This window comes from Gopherus evgoodei, unplaced genomic scaffold (assembly GCF_007399415.2).
Source record: "Gopherus evgoodei ecotype Sinaloan lineage unplaced genomic scaffold, rGopEvg1_v1.p scaffold_34_arrow_ctg1, whole genome shotgun sequence".
NCBI lineage: Eukaryota > Metazoa > Chordata > Testudines > Testudinidae > Gopherus > Gopherus evgoodei.
Window position 1 is genome coordinate 2803397 of NW_022060016.1, and position 26915 is coordinate 2830311.

Consider the following 26915-nt stretch of genomic DNA (forward strand, 5'->3'; position numbering starts at 1 on the left):
GAGGCAGTTAATTTGCTTAATTACACACTTGGAAGCTGCATTATTTAAATGGTGATTTATTGCGTGGCTAATCAATGCTATTTTCTGTGCGCTCTGGGTGCGAGGGAACGCGCACATGTGTTGGAATGGAGCAGCCGATGCCCCTTCGATAGGACAAGGGCAGGGAGAGCTGGAGGTGAGGGGGTCACAATGCCCTCACTGGGCACATATCAGGAACCCCCGGGAGCTGGCCGAATTTGCTGTGGCTGGTCCACCCAGAGGATAAAAGTCTACTGCTGCTAGCAGCTAATGAAGTGACTCTTCTAGGGTAATATTTTGGAGCCAGCGATTAGGGCACTGGACTGAGATCTGGATTCTGTTGCCGGCTCGACCGTGCACTTGCTGTCTGACCATGGGCAAAGTTGGGCCTCTGTTTTCCCCTTCTGGCCTTTGCCTGTCTTGTCTATTTAGCTAATAAGCTCTCTGGGGCAGAAAGCCGAGGGGAAGAATGGCCACAGCTGGGATGCTAGCGGAGCCAGGATTCAGTTCCTGCTTCTTGTGCGGCCTTGGATGTGCCAGCATAGGCCCAGATCCTCAATCACCTGACTCCCTTGGATTGCAAATGTGGGGCAGAGCCGATGAGGCGGGGGGGTGGCGACTGATTGAGGGGCAGATGCGTGTCTGAAGCAGGGCCTGAGAATCAGCTTAATAAAAGTGCGAGCCCTGGCACTAGTAAGTGTCACCGATGCATGGCGGGCAGGGTGGGGGGGCAGGGGTGTTGAACACAAGACAGACAAGAAACCCCGATTAGTACTTTGAAAGATAATATTAACAATCTCATGGGCTTGGGGCTGGCCAATCTCATGATGTTTTGGGGTCCGACCTGTGATTTTCACACCTTTAGGGTTGGTCACGCTAAGTCAACAGCTCTGCCTTGCCCCACGGGGAGCTTTGTGTGGGTCAGGTACCACGATGATGGAGGTCAGTGTAGATGGGGTATAATCCCTCTTTACTTCATGATCCATTGGGTTTTTTTCCCCCAGCATTGATCACTAAGGGGCTGGGGAGTTCTTGCAGGTGGGCACAGTAGGGGGAGTCCCAATTCTTTCTGCTTCTCCGCAGCTTTCAGCTCTTACCTTTGCTGGCGGGGCCAGGCGGGGGGCTCCCTTCAGCCCGCAGCCCCCATGGGGGCTCGCCGTGGCTGGCGAAGTCGCGCATCTTGAGGTAACTGATGGTGAGGCGGACAATGGAAGCTTTGTCAAGCTGGCTGGTGATGGCGCCGGGCAGGGGCAGCATCTTGGCCAGCTCATAGAACTCAAAGTTCTCCTTCCCACGCCGGGAGCGGGCGGCATTGCGAGATTTCTCTTTCCGCAGGGCCTGCAGACTGGGGGGAGGGGGAGCACACACAGAGTGGGGTTAGAGAGCGCGAGGGTTGGGGGGCTGCTCCCCACCCATCTTCCCGACTCAACCAGGCAACACTGGTCCCCTCTCAGCCACCACAGAGGGCACTGCCACTGCCCTTGCCCCCCCAACCCTCACCCAATGTGCAGCCACCCAGCCTGCCCCCCCCCAAATGCAACGCAGCTCTGAAACGTTTTCCATTGTGGGTGGAGCCACGATGAATTTTTCCCCGATTTTTCCAGACCTCTTAGTGCTCAGTAGCCTGAACGTGGTGGGCTGGAAAAGAGAATTTGCCTTCCAGGATGATTGCAGAGGGTTACTAACTTGGCAGGGCCCCTGGGGAGCGCAGAAGGGATAAATGAGGAATGTATTGGTCCGTGGGATGCTCAGAGGGTCTGATGCTGGAGGGGAGAACAGAGACCCAGCACCCCAAACTCTAGTCCGCTCATGCTCATTTGCTAGCTCCCAGGCACCAGAGCAGAAGTCAAACTTTGCATCTGGCTCTGGACAAGACACCGTAACAAGGGGGTCTGAGAGTGGGCTGGTTTTGCTGCTTCCCGGACCGTGTCTGCTCTATGGACTCCAGACCCCTGGCCTGACAACCCGGCCCCCTCAAAGCAAATTTAAAAAAAAAATCCCTCGCTTTTTTTTCCTTTAAATCACAATTTTTAAAATAGTGTATCTGGTACCCCCAGCACGGAACATCTTCAGATTCATGGATTTCCGAACCTCCCTTTAAGGGTATCCTCCTTTTACAGATAGGGAACCGGAAGCCTGGGGCAGCCTGCCCTAAGCAATCTGCTCAAGGGGGACTGAATTGAACTTTGGTCTCCTGAAGCCCTACCCACTAAGTCCCCCTTCCATCCACAGCCAAAGAGGGAACAAAGAGGGTGCATCTATACTGCAAAAAACCAACCCCATGGTACTGAGCCTCCAAGCCCCCAACTGACTCAGGTTCACGCTATGGGGCTTCAAACTGCAGTGGAGATGTTCCTGCATGAGCCAGAGCCTGGGCTCCGAAACCCAGAAAACGGGGTGGATCTCAGCATCTGGACTCAGCCTGAGCGGGAACGTCTACACTGCAGGTTTAAACCCCGAGCTGACAGTCACTGCAGGGCGAGGGGTATCTCTGGCACCACACAGCCTGCTGCAGAGCTGAGCAAATAATGGGTTTTGCAGATTAGCCACCAAACCAAAAAATAAAATAAAAATTTCAAACATTTGGTTTGATTCCACTGAAACAAATGTGTTTTTTCCCCCAAAATTTTGCATTGAATGAAAAACTTGAAAATTTTTTCAAAACAATTAAAACTTTTTGGTCACCTCAAAAGGATTGTGTTTTGAGTCAGCTGTTTTCAGGCGTTTTTCACCCTTTTCTGTGATTTTTCTTTGTTTAAGGATTTTTTTTTAATTTGGGTGTTTTTTACCCTTGTTTGTGGGGATTTTAGTTTTTTGTTTTGATGTGGGTGTTTTCCACCCTCTTCCGTGGCTGTGTGTTTGGTTTTTTAAAGGCCAAACTGAATTTGAAATGGCATTTTAAAACAAAAGTTTTTTGCAATAAAACCACCTTTTTCCCTCCGCTGAAGCTATTTATGCCCCGAATTCATGGATCGTTCTGGAGCACAGAGAGCTGCATTTCTCCACGAAAAGTCTGTTGAAAATTTTTCCCTCCACTCTAGACCTGAGCACTGCTGCAGCTGCCAGGCCTGCCTGGGGGGATCCCTAAATGGGAGGGGCTCCCGATGTGGGGCTGGTGGAATCAGACGAGGGATCCCAGGAGCGAGTGGGGCAATCGCTGGCACATTTCCAGTTAGTCTCATGAGGCGGGATACACAATTCTGGCCATGAATCGCCCCGGAAGCTGCCAGGACTTGTTTGTCTAGTATCAAGTCTAGACTCACGGAATGGCTAATAGCCATGGAGCGCTCTGGGTCCTCTCCCCATGAGGACACAACCCTCAGCGACGGCTCCCCAAGGACACTGGGGAAACTCTCTACGCTTGGCAGCTAGCCAGCTCAGCCTCCAGCTGGGAGCCCCACCAGTGGCCGAATGGAGGGGGCTGCATTTGTGTGGGATGTTTCAGCCCAGGGTTTCCGCCTTCAGAGATACGGTGGGGGGTGGGGAAGACCCTTAAAAGCGTCAGAGCGACAGTTCGGTTCAGTGGCAGACGTTTGGAGGCTGGTCCCTGCTACCCCAGGATGAGAGACTGTCAGCAAGTGGGCCTGGAAAATCCTCACCGCGGGGAGGGGCTGGAAGAGCAAAGGGTGCAGCAGGAGGGGGTACAGCAGGGGGCTAGAAGGCAGGACTCCTGGGTTCCATTGCCAACTTAGGGGGAAAGCGTTTAGCAGGGCCGTCCTTAGGATTTATGGGGCCCTACGCAGTATTATTAAACTGGTGCCCCTATGCCGGATGGCAGCCCAAGCTCACAGCCTGGTGGGGGAGGGGGAGGAGGGACTTGACAGCAAAGGATAATGAGATGCCCGGCCTGCCTCATGGTGACGGAGAGTCACAGTTCCCCGCAGAGACTTCCATGCACTCTCCCTCATGCAGAATGGACATGAAGAAAGTACCTAATTAAAACACTAAAATTTGGGAATAAAAAATGTCAGTCACAGGTTTTTTGATATGCCTTAAAGTTTGTCAGAGATTTATTTGCAAAAACTTCATAGTAAGGGTGAGTCAGCTGTCCTGCTGAATACAACATTACATATAATGGAATACATGATGCAGCTCTTCTCTGTTTTACATTTTCTTCATCAGTATTTCTAAATTGAATTTATATTTTAAATGTACTCAAATCTTAAGCCAGCGTTCCAGATTACTACATATTTACCTCACTGAAAAAAAGACATTCTTTTAAATTAATCAGAGAGGTTTCGTGTGTTCATAACAATGTTCATTGCTTTTAGAAAAAGGGAACAGTAATTTACTTTGTGTGATCTCCATAACAAGAGACATGGTTATGAAATTTCACCAACTTTAAAAAAATATGTTTCCAAAGATTTTAGGTATAACAAGGATTTTGTCTTACTAAGGTACTGATTTTGCTGGAGGGTTCTTTTAAAACTAGTTTGTCGGATAGTCAGAAGTAAAGAAAGGGAATTCTTTGTCCAGCTATCTGGAAGGGAAGGACTGTTGTCCCTTTAAGGGCTCTCTTCAGTGGGGAGTGGGGGGAGAGGTGGTGAAGGGATGGACAGAAAGGACAGGAAGACTTGGAAGCACTTTTTTTTTAACTATAGTAATTAAAATGTGTATTTTAGATAAGGGAGGTCTTTTGAAGGATTTATTAAAGAAACTATGTCTGAAGATCCACACATTTAAGGCTAAAGATGATTGTGCATCTAAAACTCTATGCAAGCATTTTTTAGAAATGTGATTTTATAATCTTCACCAGCTCACTAATGAAATATTTTTAAAGCAAATTTTAAACTAAGGTCCTGTAGACTGACATGTCCTGTGTAAATATTACATTAATGCACAACTGTTTTTGTCAGTAAAGTCAGAAACTGACAGTATAAAAATTTATTTGGGCATAAGCTTTCGTGGACATCTGATGAAATGGGTTCTAGTCCACAAAAGCTTATGCCCAAATAATTTGTTAGTCTTTGAGGTGACACAAGGACTCGTCCTTGTTTTTGCTGATACAGACTAACAGGACTACCACTCTGAAACCTGTCAGTATATACTTGGGGTTGGCAAATGCCTGTTAAATGGCTTTATTACCCCTTGAATGTCTCTTTAACAGTTTCAATGTTGTGCTAATAGGTCTGGCAGGCTGGAGATTTTTTCACTTTTAACTACTAGATTCTCTCCCAAGGAAGACTCATCAGGCTAGAGCAGCCATCTGTGAGAGCCTGCAGGAAGGGTCAGAACAGGGATACGAAAACAAGTGGTGGACACTAAGACCCAGTGGTGCCCCAAATTTTCAGGTGCCCTACGCAGCTGCCTATGTTGCCTATGCCTAAGGACGGCCCTGGCGTTTAGTGAGTTGAGCAAGAAGGATTTGAAGTCAGGACCTCTGGGGTCTATTTCCAGCTCCGAGAGGGGAGTGGGATCTAGTGGTTACAGCAGGGGGGACTGGGAGCTCGGACTCCTGGGTTCTATTCCCAGTTCAGGGGCAGGGGGAAGTGGTGTCTATTGGTTAAAGCAAGGACTCCTGGGTTCTATTCCCAAACTAGGATGAGAATGGTGACTAGTGGTTAGAGCAGGGGACTAGGAGTCAGGACTCCTGGTTTCTAGTCCAGCTCTGGAGGAGAGTTACTTGGGCCAGTTACTTCTCATTGGACCTCAGTTTCCCTCAAGGACAACACCATCTCCAGGGGCCGGGGCTTTATTAACCCACACCTGTACGGTGTTTTCAGACACACAGGTGGAAGGGGCTGTATATGTGCAAAGAATCCATCCTCTTCAGCATCTTACCAGGGCACCGGCTGATTCTTAACCAACAGTCCTTGCAAGAAGTCCCACTCTACGCTAACGCACTTCACCTCATTGCCGAACGGGGCTGCCATCTTTACTCGGGGCGCTGTGCTCCAGATCGGCCGACTTCAGGCAGTCTCTGAGCGGCTGCCTCTGGAGAAGGACCAGGCCTCCTACAGGAACAAGAGGTGAGAGAGGCTCAGTTTTCTTCCCCGCCCCAGGGAGCCACTGCACGGACGGTGGAAGCGCCTGTCGCTGAAGACCCTGCTGCTGTTGCCAAGGGCTAGGGGATGATGAAGAAGAGGAGAGACTAGGGTGACCTCTGTGGGAGGCAGTAAGGCCTAGTGGATAGAGTATAGGTGTGGGACATGGAAGACCAGTGTTCTAGTCCCAGCTCTGCAGAGTGACCCTGAGGGAGTCCCTTTCTGTGCCTCAGTTTCCCATGCCTCTATGGGGAAAATAAGCCCCTCCTTAGATTGTGAGGTCTGTGGGGCAGGGACTGTCTCTCACTTGGTGCTACCATAACTCATGCCAGGCACAGCTACGCTAGCACTGCAGAGTGCTCCTCCTGTGCCAGGATAGCTGCAGCTACGCTTGGGGCATTTGCCGGCACTGCTGTCCGTCACAGATCCCAGCTCTTTGTGCCCCTGCCTGAAGGAAGTCTGTTGTGCAGACCTGGTCTTTGCTCAGGCAGGAGGCTTGGTCCCCAGAACAGGAGCTGCCCATAGGCACATGGCCTAGATAAGGGTAGATCAGCTGCTCATAGAATATCAGGGTTGGAAGGGACCTCAGGAGGTATCTAGTCAAACCCCGTGCTTAGAGCAGGACCAACCCCAACTAAATCATCCCAGCCAGGGCTTTGTCAAGCTGGGCCTTAAAAACCTCTAACGAAGGAGATTCCACCCCCTCCCTAGGGAACCCATTCCAGTGCTTCACCGCCCTCCTAGTGAAATAGTGTTTCCTAATATCCAACCTAGACCTCCCCCACTGCAACTTGAGACCTTACTCCTTGTTCTGCTGGGAGCACGTAGGGCATAAGCTAAAATTGCAGCTGTATCCTTCAAGGATAAGCAGTGGAGACAGAAATAATCTATCTCTCCTTAGAATGAATGGGAGAGACCACCAGGCTCACTGGATCTCTCGCCTCTACATGAGATGAGAGCAACACCCCCTTCTTTGACTCTAGGGTCCCCTCTGATGCTGGTACAGACCAGCACATTCACTTATTGGTCTGCATCATGCAGGGAACAGCTGCCAGAGAGGTTAATAATCTTAGACCACTATTATTACAGTAACACCTGAAATCAGGGCCCCGTCGTGCCGGGCGCTGCCCAGACACACAACCGAGATCGGGGCCCGTCGCGCCGGGCACTGCCCAGACGCACAGTGACCAAGATTGGGGCCTCGTCGCACCGGGCGCTGCCCAGACACATAGTGACTGAGATCGGGGCCCCGTCACGCCAGGTGCTGCCCAAACACACAGTGACCGAGATCAGGACCCCGTCGTGCCGGGCGCTGCCCAGACACACAGTGACTGAGATCAGGGCCCCGTCGCGCCGGGCGCTGCCCAGACACACAACAACCAAGATCGGGGCCCGTCGCGCCGGGCACTGCCCAGACGCACACTGACCAAGATTGGGGCCTCGTCGCACCGGGCGCTGCCCAGACACATAGTGACTGAGATCGGGGCCCCGTCACGCCGGGTGCTGCCCAAACACACAGCGACCGAGATCGAGGCCCCGTCGCGCCGGGCGCTGCACAGACACAGACCCTGCCCCAAAGTGTTCACAACAATCTAAATACACAAAGGGCCCTGAGAAGATCAGCAGCTGCGCTGGGACAAGAACCCAGGTGTCCAAATTCCCACTCCAGTGCGCTATCCACTAGACCATCACTCAGCTCTTCCCTAGTTCTTCCTCTATTGCAGTGTGTGTGGGTGTGTGTGTGGGGGGGGTATGATCTCCAGTTCTTTGCCCCCATGGGAGTGCCCGACAGCATGCCCTCTGCGGGTGGTGTGCCCCATGCATGCCGCCCAGTCAGCTTTTTTAATTGGACTCAACGGGATAGAATCTCAGAACCCCAGGATGAGAAGGGACCGCAAGGGTCATCTAGTCTAACCCCCTGACAAGGTGCAGATTTGTTGGGTCTAAACCACCCAAGACAGATGACTCCAGCCTCTTTTTGAAAACCTCCAGTGAAAATGACCTTCTCCCCAAGGCTTCTGTTCCATTGTCCTACTGTTCTTACAGTGAGGGAGATTTAATCTAGATCGGCTGGGCTGTAGTTTGAACCCACTACCCCTTGTCCTGCCCTCTGTGGCAGGAGAGAACAACTTTTCTCCATCTTGCTGATGGCAGCTTTCCAAGTATTTGAAGACAGCTATTGTGTCCCCCTTTCATCTCCTCTTTTCCCAACTAACCACATCCAGCTCCTTCAGCCTTTGCTCTTACGGCTTGTGTTCCATCCTTTGATCATCTCTGTCGCTCACCTCTGGATCCTTTCCAGTTTCTATACATTAGTGACCAAAAACTGGACGCTGTTCTCCTGCTGAGGCCTAACCAGCGCCGAGCAGAGCAGTACCGTCACCTCCCAGGACTTGCCTCTGTTACTGCAACCTAAACTGCACTTGCTATTTTTTTACAGCAGCAACGCGTTGCTGACTCATGTTGAGGTTGGGATCCACAACTCCCAGCAGCTTCTCAGCAGCGCTGCTGCCAAGCCAGTTACCCCCCATTCTGCATTTGTGCATTTGGTTTTTCTTCCCTAACGGAAGCACCTTCCATTTGTCTGCGCTGAATTTCATTGTGTTGTCTGTAGCACAGTTCTCCAATTTATCAAGGTTCCTCTACCCTCCAAAGTGTTGGCAAGCCCTCCCCCCTCCCACCCCGCACCACTACCCCCAGCTTTGTGTCACCTGCAAATGTGGTCAGCCTGCTCTCTCTATACCTACACCGAGGGCATTAATAAAGATGTCAAACACCAAACCCAGAACAGATCCCTGGGGAACCCCCCTCAAGACCTCCCTCCAACCCGACATTGTTCCATTAATCGTTACTTTTTGTTTGCAGCTGTTTAACCAGTTACGAATCCACTTAATGGTAGTTCCGCCGAGCCCGCATTTCTCCAGCTTAGTTATGTCACGTGGGACTGTGTCAAAAGCCTTGCTGAAGTCCAGGTATATGATGTTCACTACATTCCCCCTGTCCACCAAACCAGTTACCCTGGTAAAGAAGGGAATCAAGCTGGCTTGGCAGGGTTTGTTCTTGGTAAACCCAGGCTGGCTGCTAGCGATCACCCCTTCAGCCTGCCAGTGGAATGTTTGCAACATGGCTCTGGTAGCTCCCAGTATTGAAGTCAGGCTGATGGGTCTATAGTTCCCTGGCTCCCCCTTTTTAAAGATGGGCTCTACGCTGGCCCTTCTCCAGCCTTCCGGGATCTCTCCTGTCATCCATGTGTTTGTATCATCGCCTGCGGCTCTGAGATTTCTTCATCTAATTCCTGCAGTACCCAGGGTGAATAGCACCCAGCCCTGCTGATTTGACTTCATTCGAATTGGTCAGATCTGTGACACGTTCTTTACTTTATCCTGATCTGCCTCCCTTCCCCTGTTTTGTCTGTGGTAACTTCACTAGTTGTCCGGTCACATGCGATAGCCTGAGGCAAGGTCGGCATTGAGCAGCTCTGCCTTCCTATCATCCGTTCCCAGCTCACTGAGCAGCAGCCCCACACTGTCCATGAGCTTTCTTTTTCGCCTGACATATTTGAAGAGACCCCATCTTGTTGTCGCCAACCTTCCTTGCCAGCTGTAGCTCATTCCTTGCCTGGGTTTTCCTGATTTCGCCCCTACGTGCTCGCGCTATTCCCATGTATACGTCCTTGGTGCCATGCCCCTCCTTCCATTCCCTGCGTGTATCCCTTTGGGTTTTTAGATCCCTAAGAAGCTCCTTCTGCAGCCACATTGGCCTCCTGTGACTTTTTTTAATCTTTCCTCTGCATCAGAACAGCTTGATGCTGAGCACCTAGCGTTACCCGCTTTTAGGAACTGCCAGTCCCCCTTAGACTCCTTTTCTTCCTAATTGGTCTGTCCATGGGACCCTGCCTGCTATTCCTCTGAGCTGGCTGCAGTCCGCCCTTCTGAAGTCCAGTGTCCTTGGTCTGCTGTTCTCGTGTCCTCCTTCCTGTAGGATCTTGAATTCTACCAGATCCTGATCACGTCCTCCCAAGTTCCCGACCACCGTCGCCTTCCCAACGAATTCATCCCTGTTGGTCAAGACCAGATCCAGAATGGACGACCCCCGAGTTGTTTTCTTGACCTCCTGAATCAGTCACCTACAGGCGCTAAGAATTTGCAGGATGGATGATGTTTGGTTTTGATAGTCTTCCAACAGCCACCAGAGACCCCTCAGCCTGGGGCCGTGGACGGGAACTCCCAGCATGGGCACTTGTCATCCCCGGCCCTTCTCCTCAGGCCCCCACCAGGAGTAACCGAGGGGGAGGGGGGTGTTCCAAGGTGATGTTGCCGTGGCAGCCCCAGGAAAGGTGAGGGGTGTGGGTATCAACAGCCACCTGCTGCTCTCTCTATATGGGATCAGAAAAGGGGACCCAGTGAAAAGGGGCAATTTAATACATAGGGGAGAGGCAACATGGCCCAGTGGGCAGAGCACTACGATGGGACTCTGAAGACCTGGCTTCTAGTCCTATGTGGCGTTGAGTATCGCAGCCCTGCTCCCTGCCTCAGTTTCCCCTCGCACTCTTTGCTAATGTATACAGTGAACCCTTCGGGGCAGGGGCTGTCTCTCACTCTGCACCTGGGCAGTATCCAGCCTGAGGCGGGGGCTCCCGGTTTTCACTGGGGCCTCCACCATAACAACAATAAGGGACACAGAGAGGTTAAGGCCAGACACCCCCGGGAGTAACCTGGGCGTGGCGGGAAGTTACAGGCCTTGCTCCCGGCAAGCTGACAAGCCGCCTCAGCATACAGACAGAAGAAGAAGGGTACCAGGGACAGAAAAATCTGATGGAATCTGACTAATTAAGGGTGTCATTAAGGCTTAATTTAAAAAAAACAATCAGCTGCCATTTACTTGGTATAACTGAGACACTGATCCTGTACAGACATACACAGACGCCCTGCAATAGGAGCGCCAGGGAGTCATACAGTATAGCTATAGTGTCTGTGAAATTACCCATCTATCCTAGGAACTTATATGGTGCCCATCACTACAGTATCTGAACACCTCATAATCTTTAATGGATTTATCCTCATAATCCCATAATGGCTGTTATCCTCATTTTACAGATGGGAAAACTGAGGCTCAGAAAGCCTAAATGACTTGCTCAAGGTCACGCAAGAAGTCAGTGGAAGAGCAGGGCATGACCCACAGGTCTCCCAATGCCTAAGATAGAGTCCTAACCCCTGGGCCACCCTGCCTCATGTAGCCAAGCCTTTCGACAATCATGGAACTGACTTTTCCCCTTCCCCACCCCTAAGGGAACGTGGGCTGGTGGTTAAAGCCCAGAGCTGCACCTCAGGGCTCCTGGTTTCTAACCCCCAACCCTGGACAGGACCCTTGGCCTCTCTGTGCCTCAGTTTCTCCCCCATGAGAAAAACGCTCACCTCTTCCTGGGGTGGGTGGGAGCATAATTAATGGACATAAACTGCACTTCAGGAGCTGGGGCATAGACCTCCCCCCCTCCCGCTACCCCAGCGAAGAGAGTCACTGACATCAGTTTGAACAAGGGGTCCCTGCTGTAGACCAGCCCTGATTCTGTGTCTGCAAAGGGCTTTGAGAGTCACTGGCCGGCAGGGACTAAGAGGGAGGGTAAAGGGTTAAAAAGGCACCATGATGCCCAGGGAGACACAGGCTCGGCTGCTGCAGCCTCAACCCAAAGGCTGCCAGTGGTGAGACCAAGGGGGGTGTCCAGCAAGGGAATAAACCCTGAGTTTAGGGACCAGATTAGGGCAGGGACCATCTTTCTGTTCTGTGTCTGTACAGCCCCTTGCACAATGGAACCGCCTAGGCGCTACCGTAATACACCTAATAGCAATACAAATGTGCAGCAGCTGGCAAAATGGGGGCCTGGCCCGTGATTGGGGCTCCTCAGGCTACCATAATACACCTAATAGCAATACAAATGAGAGGAGGAACTGTGGGAGGGATCAAGAGGGGGAAGAGAGCCTGAACAGCCTCCCTCCCCCGTGCACACAATCCACAGCTCCTGGGTTTGAGGTCAAATGGTGAGTCAGTGGCAGAATCCAGCAGTCCTGGCTCTCAGTCCCCTGCTCTAACCACTAGTCCCCACTCCTCTCCCAGAGCTGGAGCTAGAACAAAGGAATTCTGGCTCCCAAGCCCCTGCTCTAACCACTAGACCCCACTCCCCTCCCAGAGCTAGGAAGGGGGTTCTCAGGATACAGAGGGTGGAGCGAGCTGCCTCCCTTCTTTTTCTGCCCTTCCCCCACATCCTTCCCAGCCACCTTGCCAAGCTGCAAACTCCCTGTTGGCTCCTCACAATTTTAAACATCCAACCAGCTGCTGACCCAGTGAGCCCGCGGCCCCGGAGCAGGGGACAGGGGTGTTCAATGGAGAGCCTGGGGAGCCCGTGGTATAACTCCGGGCTGGCCACACGGATGCAAATGCTGCGGCTACAGCTCCCCACACTCCTCCCAGCCACCCCCCTAGGGCAGCAGGACAGAGGAAGCTGCCTCACCCCTGCAGCGCTGGTAGAAGGAGGCAAGGACTCCCATAAGCAGCTCAGAGCCTTTTCTTTGCCTCTTCCCCGTAAGCCAGATGCCTCAGCTGGAAAGGTCTCAGTTGACTCACCACCCCCAACCTCAGGGCACATCCCAGCTTGATCAGGGGCTCCCATGGAGGAACATTCACCTCACCCCCCATGCTTCTCATGCTTTCAGAGAACTATCCATGATAATTCCCAGTGTTTGATGCTCACCAGGAATCCAGGTTGCACCAGACCCTACTGTGAGCAGCGCCTCCTGCCAGGCTGCTATCCTGGTGGCTTGTCTGCCACACGCATCCGTAAGTGTCTAAATGTTTCGGGTTTATCCTGGGATCTCAGTGCACTTCACAAAAATGGGCCCGGGATCACTGTGCCTGTTTTACAGATGGGGAAACCGAGGCACGGTGGGACATGAATCGCCCTCCTGATAGTGAATCAGGGCAGTGCTCAAAACAGAACTCAGCAGTAGTCCTCCTGACTCGCAAGACCATTTATTTAATCTACTAGACCCCAATCCCCTCTCAGAATCAGGGACAGAACCCAGGAGTCCTGGCTCCCAGCCCTTCCTTCCCACCCCCCAGCGCACATGCACACACCACGGAGTCTCTCTCTCTCTAACCCTGAGCTCATGTTCCTTCTTTAGATAACCTGAGGCAAGGGGTGGGGGGTGCATGAAATTAACTTGGTATGTTAATTTCACATTTTACACTCTAGGCACATGCACGGCCCATCTGGATTTTGATCATTTATGAGAAATTACAAAATTACACTTTAAAAAAGGAACATTTCAGAGCCCAAGTGGGTCTGAGCTGGTTTCCTTCCCCCACGAGTGGGAACTCCCCATCAGAACACCCCCAAACTGGCAGGAATATTGGGGTCAGGATCCAGACGCTGTCACTGGCCTTTTGCCTCTCAGGCTGACCCAGACGGCAGGTTCCACACACTCGGGGACAGCATGAGCCCAGTTCTCCATCCCCCTGCACCCTGTGCCACCAGGGGAACCAGTGAAAACTGGGGAGGTGGTGCTCTCCCCACCACTTTGCACTGGTGTATCGTACATGCAACATCACAAATTGCTCATTCCTCTCCATAGCATGGCTCCTAATGACTTCCCCTCCCAATTTTTGTTGTGATACCAAAGTATGCAGCAGCGTGGCTGGCAGTAGAGGCTAGCTGCCCTGAGCGTCTACGCTGGGTTTCAGAAGGCTTGGGGCTCACACAATCATGGGTCCATGGCTATATTTAGTGCTCTAACTCGATCAGAGCTAGCCCGGGTACATCCACTCCTCCGGCTCCTGCGTAGACATATCCAGACAGATTAAAGGATTGTCTACACAGGCAAATTGACCAGAACAGCGCCCTTCCAAAGTGGAGTAATTATTATTTTATTGCTACTAGGTGTATTGCAGTAGCACCTAGGAGCCCCAGTCATGGACCAAGAGCCCATTGTGCCAGGCACTGTACAATCACTGAACAAAGACAACGATAGGCTTTGTTTTGATAATTCCCTGCAAAATTTTTGACACCGATTGACACATTCTGGCACAAGGTTCCGGTCGAATCAGTACTTCCCAGCAGCAGAATGCCGTACGACCAACTCCAGTCCGTACCGACCCCCCTGAGATGGCAAAATCTCTAGCAGTGAGGCGGATCCTTTCAGCAAAGGTCAAGGAACCCAACCCCAGATTCAATCTTCGGGGTCCCAGCCAGCCATGCCAACACCATGGAACAAGTCCAAGCCAACAGCAGGAAACACACAGAGCTGGGATAAGCTTCTGCGCCCTTGGGGGACATTGGAGTAACTGTTACAGCAAGAGGGGACTGAGAGTTAGGACTAGAGAAACAGCGAGATTTCTGACCATCTCAGTCCACTCAGGTTCCAGGCAGGACTCAGGGTGATAAAGTTGGTCCCAATTTATACCCAGAGCAGCCCTATTATTATGATTAGTTATTTGTATAACCACAGCATCTAGAAGCCTTAATCAGAGATCAGGACCCCATTGTGCCATGCGCTATGCATACTAATTGCTATTAGGTGTATTAGAGTAGACCCCTGACACCCCCCAGTCATGGAGCAGGACCCCATTGTGACGTGCGCTTTGCATACTAATTGCTATTAGGTGTATTATGGTAACACCTGAGAGTCCCTGCCTCGGAGCAGGACTCCACTGTGTACATTTTAACACTGTTAGGTGTATTATGGTAGCACCTAGGCACTCAAGCGATGTACCAAGCCCTTATGCCAGGGGCTGTACAAACGCAGAACACAAAGACAGTCCCTGCCCAAAAGACCTTCTTTTCAGTCAGGCTTTGTCCATAAAAAAAAGTGGTCCCACCTTAACCGCCCCAGTCTGAACAATAAGGGGACCAGAAGACTACCACCATGCTAACCAGCCGAGTAACGGAGGCTGTGGGAGGCAAAATTAAATATCTGGAATTCAAATTCTATCAAAGATAACAGGAAGGAACACGAACTCCAGCAGTGTAAGTGTAAAAGGATAATAAAGCAGGTAAGGAAAGAATTTGAGAAGCAACTTGCTAAAGACACAAAAATTAACTGTCAGAATTTTTTTTCTAAGTACATCAGAAGCAGGAACCCTGCCCAACAACCAAGAGGGGTCACCAGATGATGGAGGTGCTAAAGGAGCACTCAGAGAAGACAAGGCCATTGCAGAGAAGCTAAATGAATTATTTCCATCGGTCTTCACTGCAGAGCATGCGAGGGAGAGCCCCATATCAGAGCTATTCTTTTGGGATGACAAATAAGAATGTAAGAATGGCCATACTGGGCCAGTGGCCAGTGACAGGTGCTTCAGAGGGAATGAACAGAACAGAGGAATTATCAAGTGATCCATCCAGTCTCAGCTTCTGGCAGTCAGAGGTCATGGCACCGTATGGGGTACCATCACACACTGATGTGTCAAGAGAAGTGGTTTTACAACAAACTCAGAGATTAAACAATAAAAAGTTATCAGGACCAGATGGGATTCACCCAAGAGGTCTGAAGAAACGCAACTATGAAACTGCAGAACTACTCTCTGTAGTATGTAACCTATCACTGAAATCAGCCTCTGTACTGGTAGATAGCTAATGTAATGCTGATTTTTTTCAAAAAGGCACCAGAGGTGATCCTGGCAATTACAGCCCGGTGAGCCTATCTTTAGTACTGAGCAAACTGGTAGAACTTCAGACACCGAGGGTATGTCTACATCTACAATTTTGCAGTGCTGGTTGTTACAGCTGTATTAGTACAGCTGTATAGGGCCAGCGCTGCAGAGTGGCCACACTTACAGCAACCAGCGCTGCAAGTGGTGTTAGATGTGGCCACACTGCAGCGCTGCTGGGCGGCTTCAAGGGGGGTTCGGGGAACGCGAGAGCAAACCGCGGCGAAGCTGGTCTCCTTCCCCGGTTTTGCTCCAGTGTTCCCCGAACCCCCGAGCAAGCAGGTCTCCTTCCCCGGTTTGCTCTCGCGTTCCCCGAACCCCCGTGCAAGCAGGTCTCCTTCCCAGCGGTTTGCTCTCGCGTTCCCCGAACCCCCCTGCAAACGGCGGGGAAGGAGACCTGCTTGCTCGGGGGTGCGGGGAAGGAGACCTACTTGCACGGGGGTTCGGGGAACGCGAGAGCAAACCGGAGAAGGAGATCTGCTTCCCCGCGGTTTGCTCTCGCGTTCCCCGAACCCCCCTGCAAACCGCTGGGAAGGAGACCCGCTTGGGGGGGGATTCGGAGAACACTGGAGCAAACCGCGGAGAAGGATACCTGCTTGATTATCAGAGAGGCTTCCTCAGGTATGCTGGGATACCTGCTTATTCCATGGGGGTCAAGAAAAGCGCTGGTAAGTGTCTACACTTGATTACCAGCGCTGGATCACCAGCGCTGGATCCTCTACACCCGAGACAAAACGGGAGTACGGCCAGCGCTGCAAACAGGGAGTTGCAGCGCTGGTGATGCCCTGCAGATGTGTACACCTCCTAAGTTGCAGCGCTGTAACCCCCTCACCAGCGCTGCAACTTTGTGATGTAGACAAGCCCATAGATAAACATGTTTTGTTGGGGAAGAATCAACAGAATTTTTTTGTTTATTTGTTTTGCATTGTGGAAATTTTTGAGATTTTGACTTTTTGTCCCAACTTTGAGGATGACTTTTACTTATTTATTTATTTATTTATTTTTGAAATCTAGGAAATTCTCAGGAGACGGGAAAACCAGAGATGGCTTGATTATAGCGTATCAGCACCTTCGTGGGGAGACACTCCCGGGCACTAAGGGCTCTACAGTCTAGCGGAGAAAGGCAGAACAAGAACTAGTTCAGGTTAGAAATAAGGCTCACGCATTTAACAAGGAGGACAGGTGGAATCAACTCCCAAGAGAAGGGGAGGATTTTCCATCTCTCGCTGGCTTCAGATCAAGACAAGGTGTGTTTCTGGAAGAGAAACATTAGTCTAACACAAGTGACTGGGCTCAAAACAGGGGTAACTGGACGGGGGGCAAAGAATCTAACTAGTTTGAAGACAGGGCTTGATAAATTCATGAACAGGATTATACCATGGGGTTGTCCGTGACTGTATTCGATGACCCAAGAGGTCTCTTCCAGTCCTCTGTATCTACCACTTCTCTCGCCTGGGCTATTTAGGAGGTCAGAGTACATGGTCTTCTGGCTTTAAACTCTATGAATCTACAGTAGGCATCCTGCGCCTGGGCAGATCTGGGACTTATAGGTGAGCTGCCAATCACAAGAGGTTCACTTCCTGTTACCTGGAAAGCACTGCCAGTGATCTCCACCGTAAGGACCCTGCTGCAAGCTGCAATCCGTGATGCCAACGCCAGTAACACTCTAACGAGCTGTGAAAACTCTTGGCCACTTTTTGCTACAGACCCCCGGAGTTAAAAAACAAACGAAAATACCATGAAACGGGACTGCTCAGAAACAGGATATTGGGCTAAGTGTTTTGCGGCTGGTGGATCCTGAAAGCCGAGGGCCAGAAATCACTCTGAAAGGCGCTGCCCTCTGTGAAAAGCCCACGTCATATAAGCCACCAACTCCCCATCATCACCTTTACAGGCAGACTCAGCAGAGGCCAAAGAGGAGACGGAGCTCCCTTTATGGGGCTGGGTCAAGGGAAGAGGGGTATGTGAGGTTTGCCCAGCCTGTACCCGCTCTGAGAATCAAGAGAGAGAATCTATACTTCGAGTCCACAATGCAGCACCTTTCCCCAGGTGGTTTTTATTATTATTACTACTCTGCCTTGATTCATAGGGCTCCGATTCTCCCATCAGCCTACACCCTTGTGCATTTACACCAGTGCAAAGCAGGGGCATTTTGCACTAGCATTAGCACGGGGCAGAGGGATGGACAGATGGGGACAGTACAAACCGTCAGATGCCCCAGGGTGCAGAGCGAAGTGTGAACAGCACCCGGCAGAGTTTATTCTCTACCATCACGGTGTGAGCGTGAGGCACCTTCAGCAAAAACCACACCTCAGATGCATGAATGAAACAGCCCGTTATCTTCACACACAAACCTTTCCCATCCAATGTGTTTCCCACCAACCCCAAGTTTGTTGCAAGGAGAAAATTTAAAAAAAAAACAAAAAAACGACAGACTCTGGTAACAAGACTAGAAGCTAGAAGCGTTGGAGAGAGATCTTTCTAAAAGCCCCTAATTGCAAAAATATTAGCATAAACTATGACATGAATTTAGCTCAATTACTGCAGGCTCTCGCACGGGAGTTATAATTAAAATCCACAGCATTCGGTACAAACCTGCAGAGGTTAAGAGGAGTTCTTTTTCAAGTCAGGGGAACTCAAAATCTCTATTTTCCCATCAGAAATACCACAGGATATGTTTCCATTCAGTGAAGCGATAGATCTTTTGCACAGATTATTTTCAGGAGGACTTTCCCCAAACAGCAAGGGGGAGAGAGAATATTTTTCCTTTTTTTTTAAATCATCATCTGCTAGGAACTTAAACCAAAGCTAGTTCTGGGTCACCAAGACTCTCTTCAATCTGTTTGTAACAATGCCTAGGAACCACACATCTGAATAACTAATTCATATTAGGATGGCAGCTATAGATATCAATCAGGAGAAGTGGAAGCTTAGGTCAAGAAGGACTTTTAAAAACATGCTGAAGTGTTGGGATTAAAAAGGGGGTGAACTAGAAAATTTTAATGGCTTTGAGATTGTTCCTCATTTAAATTAAAGACAGGTTTGTTCGGTTTTTTTTTTTTTTTTTTTTTAAATAAACCAAGGCTGGCTTGCAGGTAACACAAACACAACAAACAGCTGCTGGGCATCTGAGCAGGGGTTGCAGAATGGGAAACTGACCGATCTGCTTTCCCTGCCACAAACTCATGTAAAGATAAAATGTCCAAACTGCACCTTGGAGAAATCTGGCCTCACGTGTCCACAGCAGATTCATTCCCAGACAGCATCTGCTGCTGCCAATCGTGCCTGCCAGGCCTGCATGCGCCCCTCGGCCACCCTGGTGTGAGCCAGACCCAGCCGCCACATCTGCCTCTGCGTTTGGGGCTAGTCTCCTGGTGCCCTTGCCACCAGCCTGCGGATCTCGCTCCAGCACGAAGCACGCCTCCCTCCTGGCCCGGATGCTTGGATGCAGAAGACAGCGAGGTTTGGGAGAGGTGCTTTGCTTTCCCTCAGCACAACACCAGCCTCCACCCGCCCGCAGCCACAGACCTGCTCTGGCCCACGTCCTCGCCACACGCACCCATGCATACCGATCCAAACGCACGCCCCACCGCACTCGCACCCTCTCGCACATACCAATCCAAGCCCACACCTCTCACGCATATCAAATTGAGCTCATCAATAGAAAGGCTGCTTTGTGCATACCAATGCCAGCCTGCCACTAGCAACACAGGCCACAGGCGGACGCTGGAGAGGGGTTTGGGGCGATCAGTTCCATCTTTTAAGCTCCCCAACTCGGGTTTTTTCCCCCTGTGGGGAGTCGGGGTGGGTGGGTTGATATTTGTCCATCAGCTTGTTGTTTGGTGGCTGGAGGGTTTGCAGAAGGCGCAAGGCTATGGATGAGCATTAGGAAAAACTAGGTGCAAAATCTGTGATCATGGAGCCATCCCCGAGCCACACGTCACATTCCACCCTGAGTGTTCGCAGCCCCATAGACTAGACCCATGGGAGAACTTGGGAGGGGGAGGGAGTAAGGGAGGGTGGCAGAGGCCCATGTGCATGATCAAAAAATGTACTCCCTCCACTCAAAGTGGGCAGCAGAGAAGGGCCCGCTCTGATGCCATTAGGCCCCAACTATGAAAGCAAAACTCAAAGGTCTTTATTAAAGATTCCCCAGGATAGTCAGGAGCGGATGGAAGCAGGCTAAGGTGTCCCCTTGGGGGACTACACCAAACCACTCCAATCTGGTACACCAGCTTGGCTGGATCTGCCTTCCACAGACAGGAGGGCTCTTGGCTCCCCTTAGAATCCTTCCTCCCTGGCCCAGGGGATTTTTGTAGCAGCCAGCAGCAAAACTATACACCCCCTCCCCATCCTCCATTTCCAGCCCCACTCTCTGCCTCCTGCAGCATCACCGGGAGGAAAGATCCTGCCCACAGACTCACAGCTGGTCTTTCTATGGCTGTTGCATGAAACTGAATAGACCCCGGCTGGCTCCCACATTGCTGCATTACCTTATGCCCTCAGATCCACTCTCACCCCACGCTGCCACTTGAGCTCAAGGAGAATCTCCCCAAGCTCTCAGCACTATGGAGGCTATGACCTACGGCCAAGCTGTGTCATATACACACACTAGCTGAGTCATTGCCACAAACATGCAGGTCACATCCATAGCAACTCCGTCACTGAGGATCTCCAAGCAGTTGATACGCAGCAGCAAAGCCACACAGCCACCCTACAGGGTTAGGTGGACATCTGTGCTCCACAACTCAGGAAACAGTAGGAACAGACTAAGTGACTGGCCCAAGGTGTCACAGCAAGTCCAGAGACAGAATCTAGAATAGAACCCAGGAGTCCTGACTCCCAGCCCCACACTGCTGTAAGCCCCCATGCCCCTCCCAGGGCTGGGAACAGAACCCAGGAGTCCTGACTCCCAGCCCCACACTGCTGTAAGCCCCCATGCCCCTCCCAGGGCTGGGAACAGAACCCAGGAGTCCTGACTCCCAGCCCCACACTGCTGTAAGCCCTCATGCCCCTCCCAGGGCTGGGAACAGAACCCAGGAGTCCTGACTCCCAGGCCCCACTATTGTAACCACTAGACTCCACACCCTCCCCAGGTCTAGTGGCTATTCCTCTCAGCTCTACCTGTCCTCCCGGGCCTCTCACCTCTTCGGGGTCATAAAAGGGGTCCATTTTCGAATGCAAAAATGGCAGCCAAGTGCCAAACTCCCAGTGACTTTCAGAGGCGTCAGGCACCAAGCCGGGGAAAATCTCCCTGGAAATTCACATCTGGGTGGGGAGAAAAGTGCCCTGGACTTTCAAGAGGGCCCTAGAGGAGGGCGGTAGCTGTTGGGCATTTGATCAGGACTAGCAGGTGGTGGGTCAGGGGTAGGGGGGAGCCCAGATTAAACTCTGGAGATTAGACTGTGGAGACCAGCCCTGGGATGGACTTGGTAGAATCCAGCCAGTCTTCCCCAGTTCTAGGACAGACAAGCTCCAGGCCCGGACAGACACATTCTCTGGTTCCTTCTCTCCAATCCCAACCCAGCTCTCTGCTCTTTTACCATGGCTGGGAGCAGCAGCTGGACAAATTCAGACAGGAACCAGAGTGCGCGTTTGTAACAGGGAAGGGTAATTAACCCAAGGAACAGCCCCTCTCAGGACAGGGGGGATTCTCTACTGCTCTGAGCTTACGGTGAGATGGGGCGTCTCTTTCTACACGCTCCACTCTAGCTCGCCCCCCAGATTGGGGCTGGATGCAGGAATCGCCGGGCAAGATTCCCTGGCCTGCGCGATGCAGCACAGAACAAAGCTGAGAAACCCAGCAACCCGGGCGCAGTCCGGAAAGCAGACCAAGGCTCGGAACACCCCGGGCAGGTGTTATCCCACCCCGGGTCTCTCTGCAGACGGGGAGACCCCAGACTCCTGGAATGAGCACTGATGCTTTGCCAAACTCTGGCCAAACAGGCTGAGCAAAGCCCTGGAGAAGTGTGTTAGGGGATGATCCCAAACTGCCCCCCAGGGTATGAGCTCTGGGATCCATCTAGGACAGCTCCCTCCCCCGCCCCATTAGTCCTACATTTCTTCTCACCCCCTGCACTCCAGTGGGACTACATCACAGCCTAACTCGCTCCCAGCCATTGGGGCCGCCCTCCCTCCACAGCCTGATTCTGGCTCAGTCTCTCTCCACCTTCCGCCCCAGATGGGCTAGGGAAGGAGGGCACGAGGCCAGGGAATGGGACAGATGGAGTTGGGGGGATGAGGTTTGTGGCTATAATGGCTGAGCTCTGGCTGGGATCCTGCACGGGGAGCCGGCTGCCCAGATTAAGAAGCCACAGAGAACCACAGGGTTGGTCTGTCCCCAGCCACCTCCAGAAAGAGAATCCCCTTTATCATCAGCCCAGTCCTGCCCTGAACATATTTGCTCAGCAGACGGCCCAGGGCAGAGCAGGTAACCAGTCAGAGCCAGGAATCCTTCCACCCATAGCCGCAGAAGGCAGGAGATGCTGCCAAGCTGCCAACTGGCATTCAGGCATCAGAGCAGACATGGTTTTGAGGATAAGACATAAGGGGGGGGGGGCTTGTTACCGACACAGCAAAGGAGCAAGATTCACCTGCTGAGACATCACCTCTGAATGAGGTTTGGAAGAGCGATGTCCCAAGCCGTGCCCTGAGCTCTGCCATGGCAGCTCCTTGGTATCTCCAGCACTGGGAGACAGCTGCTCTCTGGCCGGCTCTGCACTCCCAGGGAAGTAGAGAGGCCCGGAGCTCAGAGCAGAGCTGGGGCTCTGGGCTCAGACCCTCACTGTCTCCAAGCCCCTCCCCTCCACATATACCCCAAGCACAATGCTCAGTCACTAGAGCCCTTACCCTGGATCTTTGCTCTCGCAGTGGGTCCAGCCCTTCACCCAGCACAGAGAGAGAATGGGGGATTCATATTCAAAGCCAAAAACAGTACTGCTCCCCCTGTCCCCCCACCCCTTCCACAGCCTGATGGGAAGGGGAAGATGCCAATCCAGAATCCAACGGAGCAGAGCTGGGCTCTCCCCCAACATCCAGGGGGAGAAGTGGGTGGGGAGGGGAGAAAGTTTCCCAGATCAACAGCTGCACATCAGTGCTGATCATGGGGGGCGGAGGGTGCACTCCACAAGATGTGCCTGAGCAGATCTCTCTGCAGGGGCTGGGGCTCTGTAGCCCCCTCCCTCCCTCCCAGGGCAGCAGCTGAGTGTGGCAGGAGCTGGGGTGGAGGATTTTATGGGATGAAGGTGCATGGCATGGAGATAGAGGTGAGTGCGCTAATGAGAGCAAAGGGTGGTTTAGATGGCAGGGGGAGGCCAGGTCTATACCGAGGGAGTAGGGGGGAGGGCAGGTCCATTTCATGCAAATACCCTGACCCAGAGCCCCTTCCCCCCAGCTAAAGTTAGGGGACCCACAGGTTAGGGCATCCCCCTCCCCCCAGTTGCTGTCAATGCCATGTGCTCTGGAGCCAGGTAGGAGCAGCCCCTCACCAGCCCTTGACAGACCCCCTCGAACCTACATACATACCCTCTCCATGGCCTCCATGCACTCCAACACAGGTGCATCCCTACCTGGCTTCCCCAACAGTTATGAATCCCATAGAACCCTCCGCCTACATATTCAGCCCCCAGTTCCCCCCACTCATGCAATCCCTAGACCCCCTCATCCATGCAGCCACTGCCCCGCACACTCAGTCCCCAGCCCCCTCTCTATGCAGACCCCGTTCAACTTTCATACACCCACTACCCCATCATCCATGGGACTCCCACAAACCCAGCTATGCACCCCAACCCCCATTCAGCTCCCTGCACCTGCTTTTATACAGATCCCCCCACTCATGCACCCCCTAGACCCCACGCTCAGCTCCCTGCACTCCTTCTATCCAGAGCCCATTTCCCATATTCCCAGATACCCACATTCCAGCCATGCAACAACCCCCCACAATCCCCAGCCAAGCCCCTGCCCCCCACAGCCTTCTGCATCCCTTCTCTCCTGACCTCTACTCCCATGCCCCCTCAGCCCCCTGCCTACCACACAGAGCCCCTGCACTCCTGTTATCCAGCCCCCCAACTCCATGCACCCCTGCACTCCATACTCACCCCCTGCACCCCTTCTCTCCAGCCCCCCATTTCCATGCATCCCCAGCCTCTCACACTCATCCCCTGCACGCCTTCTCTCCAGCCCCCACTTCCATGCATCCCCAGCCTCCCACACTCACCCCCTGCACCCCTTCGCTCCAGCCCCCCCACTTCCATACATCCCCAGCCTCCCACACTCACCCCCCTGCACCCCTTCTCTCCAACCCCCCACTTCCATGCATCCCCAGCCTCCCACATTCACCCCCCTGCACCCCTTCTCTCCAACCCCCCACTTCCATGCATCCCCAGCCTCCCACATTCACCCCCCTGCACCCCTTCTCTCCAGCCCCCCACTTCCATGCATTCCCAGCCTCCCACATTCACCCCCTGCACCTCTTCTCTCCAGCCCCCCACTTCCATGCATCCCCAGCCTCCCACATTCACCCCAGCACCCCTTCTCTCCAGCCCCCCATTTCCATGCATCCCCAGCCTCCCACACTCACCCCCTGCACCCCTTCTCTCCAGCCCCCCACTTCCATGCATCCCCAGCCTCCCACATTCACCCCCCTGCACCCCTTCTCTCCAACCCCCCACTTCCATGCATCCCCAGCCCCCCACTCACTCAGCCCCTCCCTTTCCTATCCAGCCCCCCCGAGCCCTCCGAGGGGCAGAAGGCGGAGGAGTTACCCGGCTGGCATGGCAGGATCCCAGGGCAAAGGGGCAGGTGCCCGGGCCGCTGTAGCTGCTGCTGGCGGCTCCTCTCCTTCCCGCGGGGGGGTGACCATCCGCCGTGGCCTCGGGGCGCTGGGGGCAGCAGCCGGCAGGCGCCTCCATAGACCCCCCCCGCCGCGCTCCCTGGGGCTGCCCCGGCTGCACGGAGGGCGCCCGGCGGGTCCCGTCTCCTCTCCGGCTGGCTCCGCGCACCCCCCTCTCCCCAGCCCGGCCGCCCCGCCTTTCAGATGGTGATTAGCGGACATTGTGAGCGGCGGGGCGGGGGGCCGGGGGAGGGGATTCCGCTGGAGCCGCCGGCACACCCCGCTGCATACTGATGCTGCCAGCGCCGGGCGGGCTGAGTGGCTGGGACTGGAGGGAGGGGTGTCCCCCCGCCCCATAGCCCGCACAGGGACCCCCCCCTCTCCTAGAGCGGCACCCCCCAAAAAACACCCTCAGCAGCACCCCCAGCAAGGGCTCACACTGGGACCCCCCCGCGCCCAGCACCGATGCAGAGGAAGGATCCCTCATCCCGCAGCAGCACCCCCAGCCACGATGGGACCCCTCCTTCCAACCCAGAGCAGCACCCCTCAAAGACCCCTGAGCTACACTCCCCCGAGCCCTGATCAGCACCACCACCCCCCACAGCAAGGATACACAGCAAAGATCCCTCTCCCAGAGCAGCAGCCCCCCACACCAGCCAGCAAAAGACCCCAACCCCAAAAGCCACTCCAGCAAGGACTCACACTGGGACACCCCCCCCAGAGCAGCAGCCCTCCCCCTCAGCAAGGATGTACACCCAGGGCCCCCTGCCCAGAGCAGCACCCCTCAAAGATCCCTGAGCAGCACCCCCAGTCCCAACCACCATCCCCAGCCAGGATGCACACAGGCACCCCAGCACCACCCCTCACCAAAGACACCCCTGTCCCAGCACAGCAAACCCCACACCCATCACCCCCAGTAAAGATGCAGAGCAGGGACCTTCCCCAGAGAACCACACTGGGACCACCCCATTGCCCTCAGCAGGGATACACCCCAGGGGATTCCCCAAGCACCACCCCAAGCTCACACTGGGCCCCCTCCCATAGCAACACATCCCAGCAGTGTCCTCCATCACCCCCAGCAAGGATCCAGAGCAGCACCCCTCAAAGACCCCCTCCCAGAACCCCTACCCCCAGCAAGGATGCTTCCCAGGGGCACCCCTGAGCAGCACCCCACTCTGCTGTTCCCTACCTCCACTGCAACACTACTACTCCTCCTCCCCCACCCACACACTTTAAAACACAAGACACCCATCCTGCTGCAGCCAGAAGCCTCAGGTCCAATGCCCCTCCCTTCCACCCCCAAACCCAAGCCTGCAGCAAGGCGGACCACTAGCACCACCGCTAGCCTCACACCCTAGCAATTTACACCCCCTTCCCCACCCCCCAACATAGCCCCGTCTCCCAGCAGAGCACTGGACAAACACAACTACCCCTCTTCCCTCCATCCGCAACAGAATCTCATCAGACTGTGACCCCAGCAGGGCTGGAGGAGCCACAGAAAGGGGTGAAGGTGATAAGGGGCACATCTACCAGCTGGGCCTGGAGGCAGCACCTCAGGGGCTCAGGCAGGAGGCAGGGGCTCCGCACATGAGCACAGCATAATCACAGAAGTGCAAACTGATCCATCAGACAGGAAATAAGACAGAAATTTTTAACCGGGAGCGTAATGAACCACCGGAACTATTTACCAGGGGTCGTGATTCTGCGTCACTGACTGGTTTTAAACCAAGATGGGTTTGAATTGGAAGTGCTACAGCTATCCTGGAACGGCCGCACTGGGTCATGGCAATGGTCCATCCAGCCCAGTATCCTATCTCCCAACAGTGGCCAATGCCAGGTGCCCCAGAGAGAACAAACAGAACAGGGAATCATCAACTGATCCATCCCCTGTTGCCCATTCCCAGCCATGGCAAACAGAGGCTAGGGACATTTCAGAACATGGGTTTACATCCCTGCCCATCCTAGGAGTCCAATGTGCAATATTTTTCATTTATCAACATTGAATTTCATCTCCCATTCTGTTGCCCAGTCACCCAGTTTTGTGAGGTCCCTTTGTAACTCTTTGCAGTCTACTTTGGATTTAAAATTAAGTAGTTTGGTATCATCTGCAAATGTTGCCACCTCATTGTTTCCCCCTTTTTCCAGTTATATTATTCCAGAATAGCTAGTCTGATCCATTTTCCCATGTAAACAAGCTCTTAGATAAAGTCTGAGGTTTTCAAGAGCAACTTGAATATTAAAATTACCAAGGGTCATGGTGGGTTCTCCATCACTGACCATTTTTAAATAAAGATGGGATGTTTTCCTAAAAGATCTGCTCTAGGAATTATTTTGGGGCAGTTCTGTGGCTTGTGTTATACAGGGGGTCAGACTATCACGAGGATCCC

General features: G+C 53.0%; 1 protein-coding gene across 3 annotated transcripts in view; it reads right to left on the reverse strand.

Moving 5' to 3' along the window:
• The window catches only part of NPAS1 (neuronal PAS domain protein 1), a 95806-nt gene extending 71263 nt beyond the window's left edge, over nucleotides 1-24543 (reverse strand). For 2 of the 3 annotated variants that reach the window (XM_030544549.1, XM_030544547.1), the window contains exons 1-3: nucleotides 24461-24543; nucleotides 5800-5972; nucleotides 1116-1363 (exon numbers count right to left, since the gene is read on the reverse strand). In XM_030544549.1, coding sequence (XP_030400409.1) covers nucleotides 1116-1363; nucleotides 5800-5891 — 340 coding nt within the window. In that variant the 5' untranslated portion in view covers nucleotides 5892-5972; nucleotides 24461-24543. The remainder of the gene's footprint in view (nucleotides 1-1115; nucleotides 1364-5799; nucleotides 5973-24460) is intronic. The other variant, XM_030544548.1, reaches the window with a different exon arrangement.
• Nucleotides 24544-26915: the final 2372 nt, after the last annotated feature.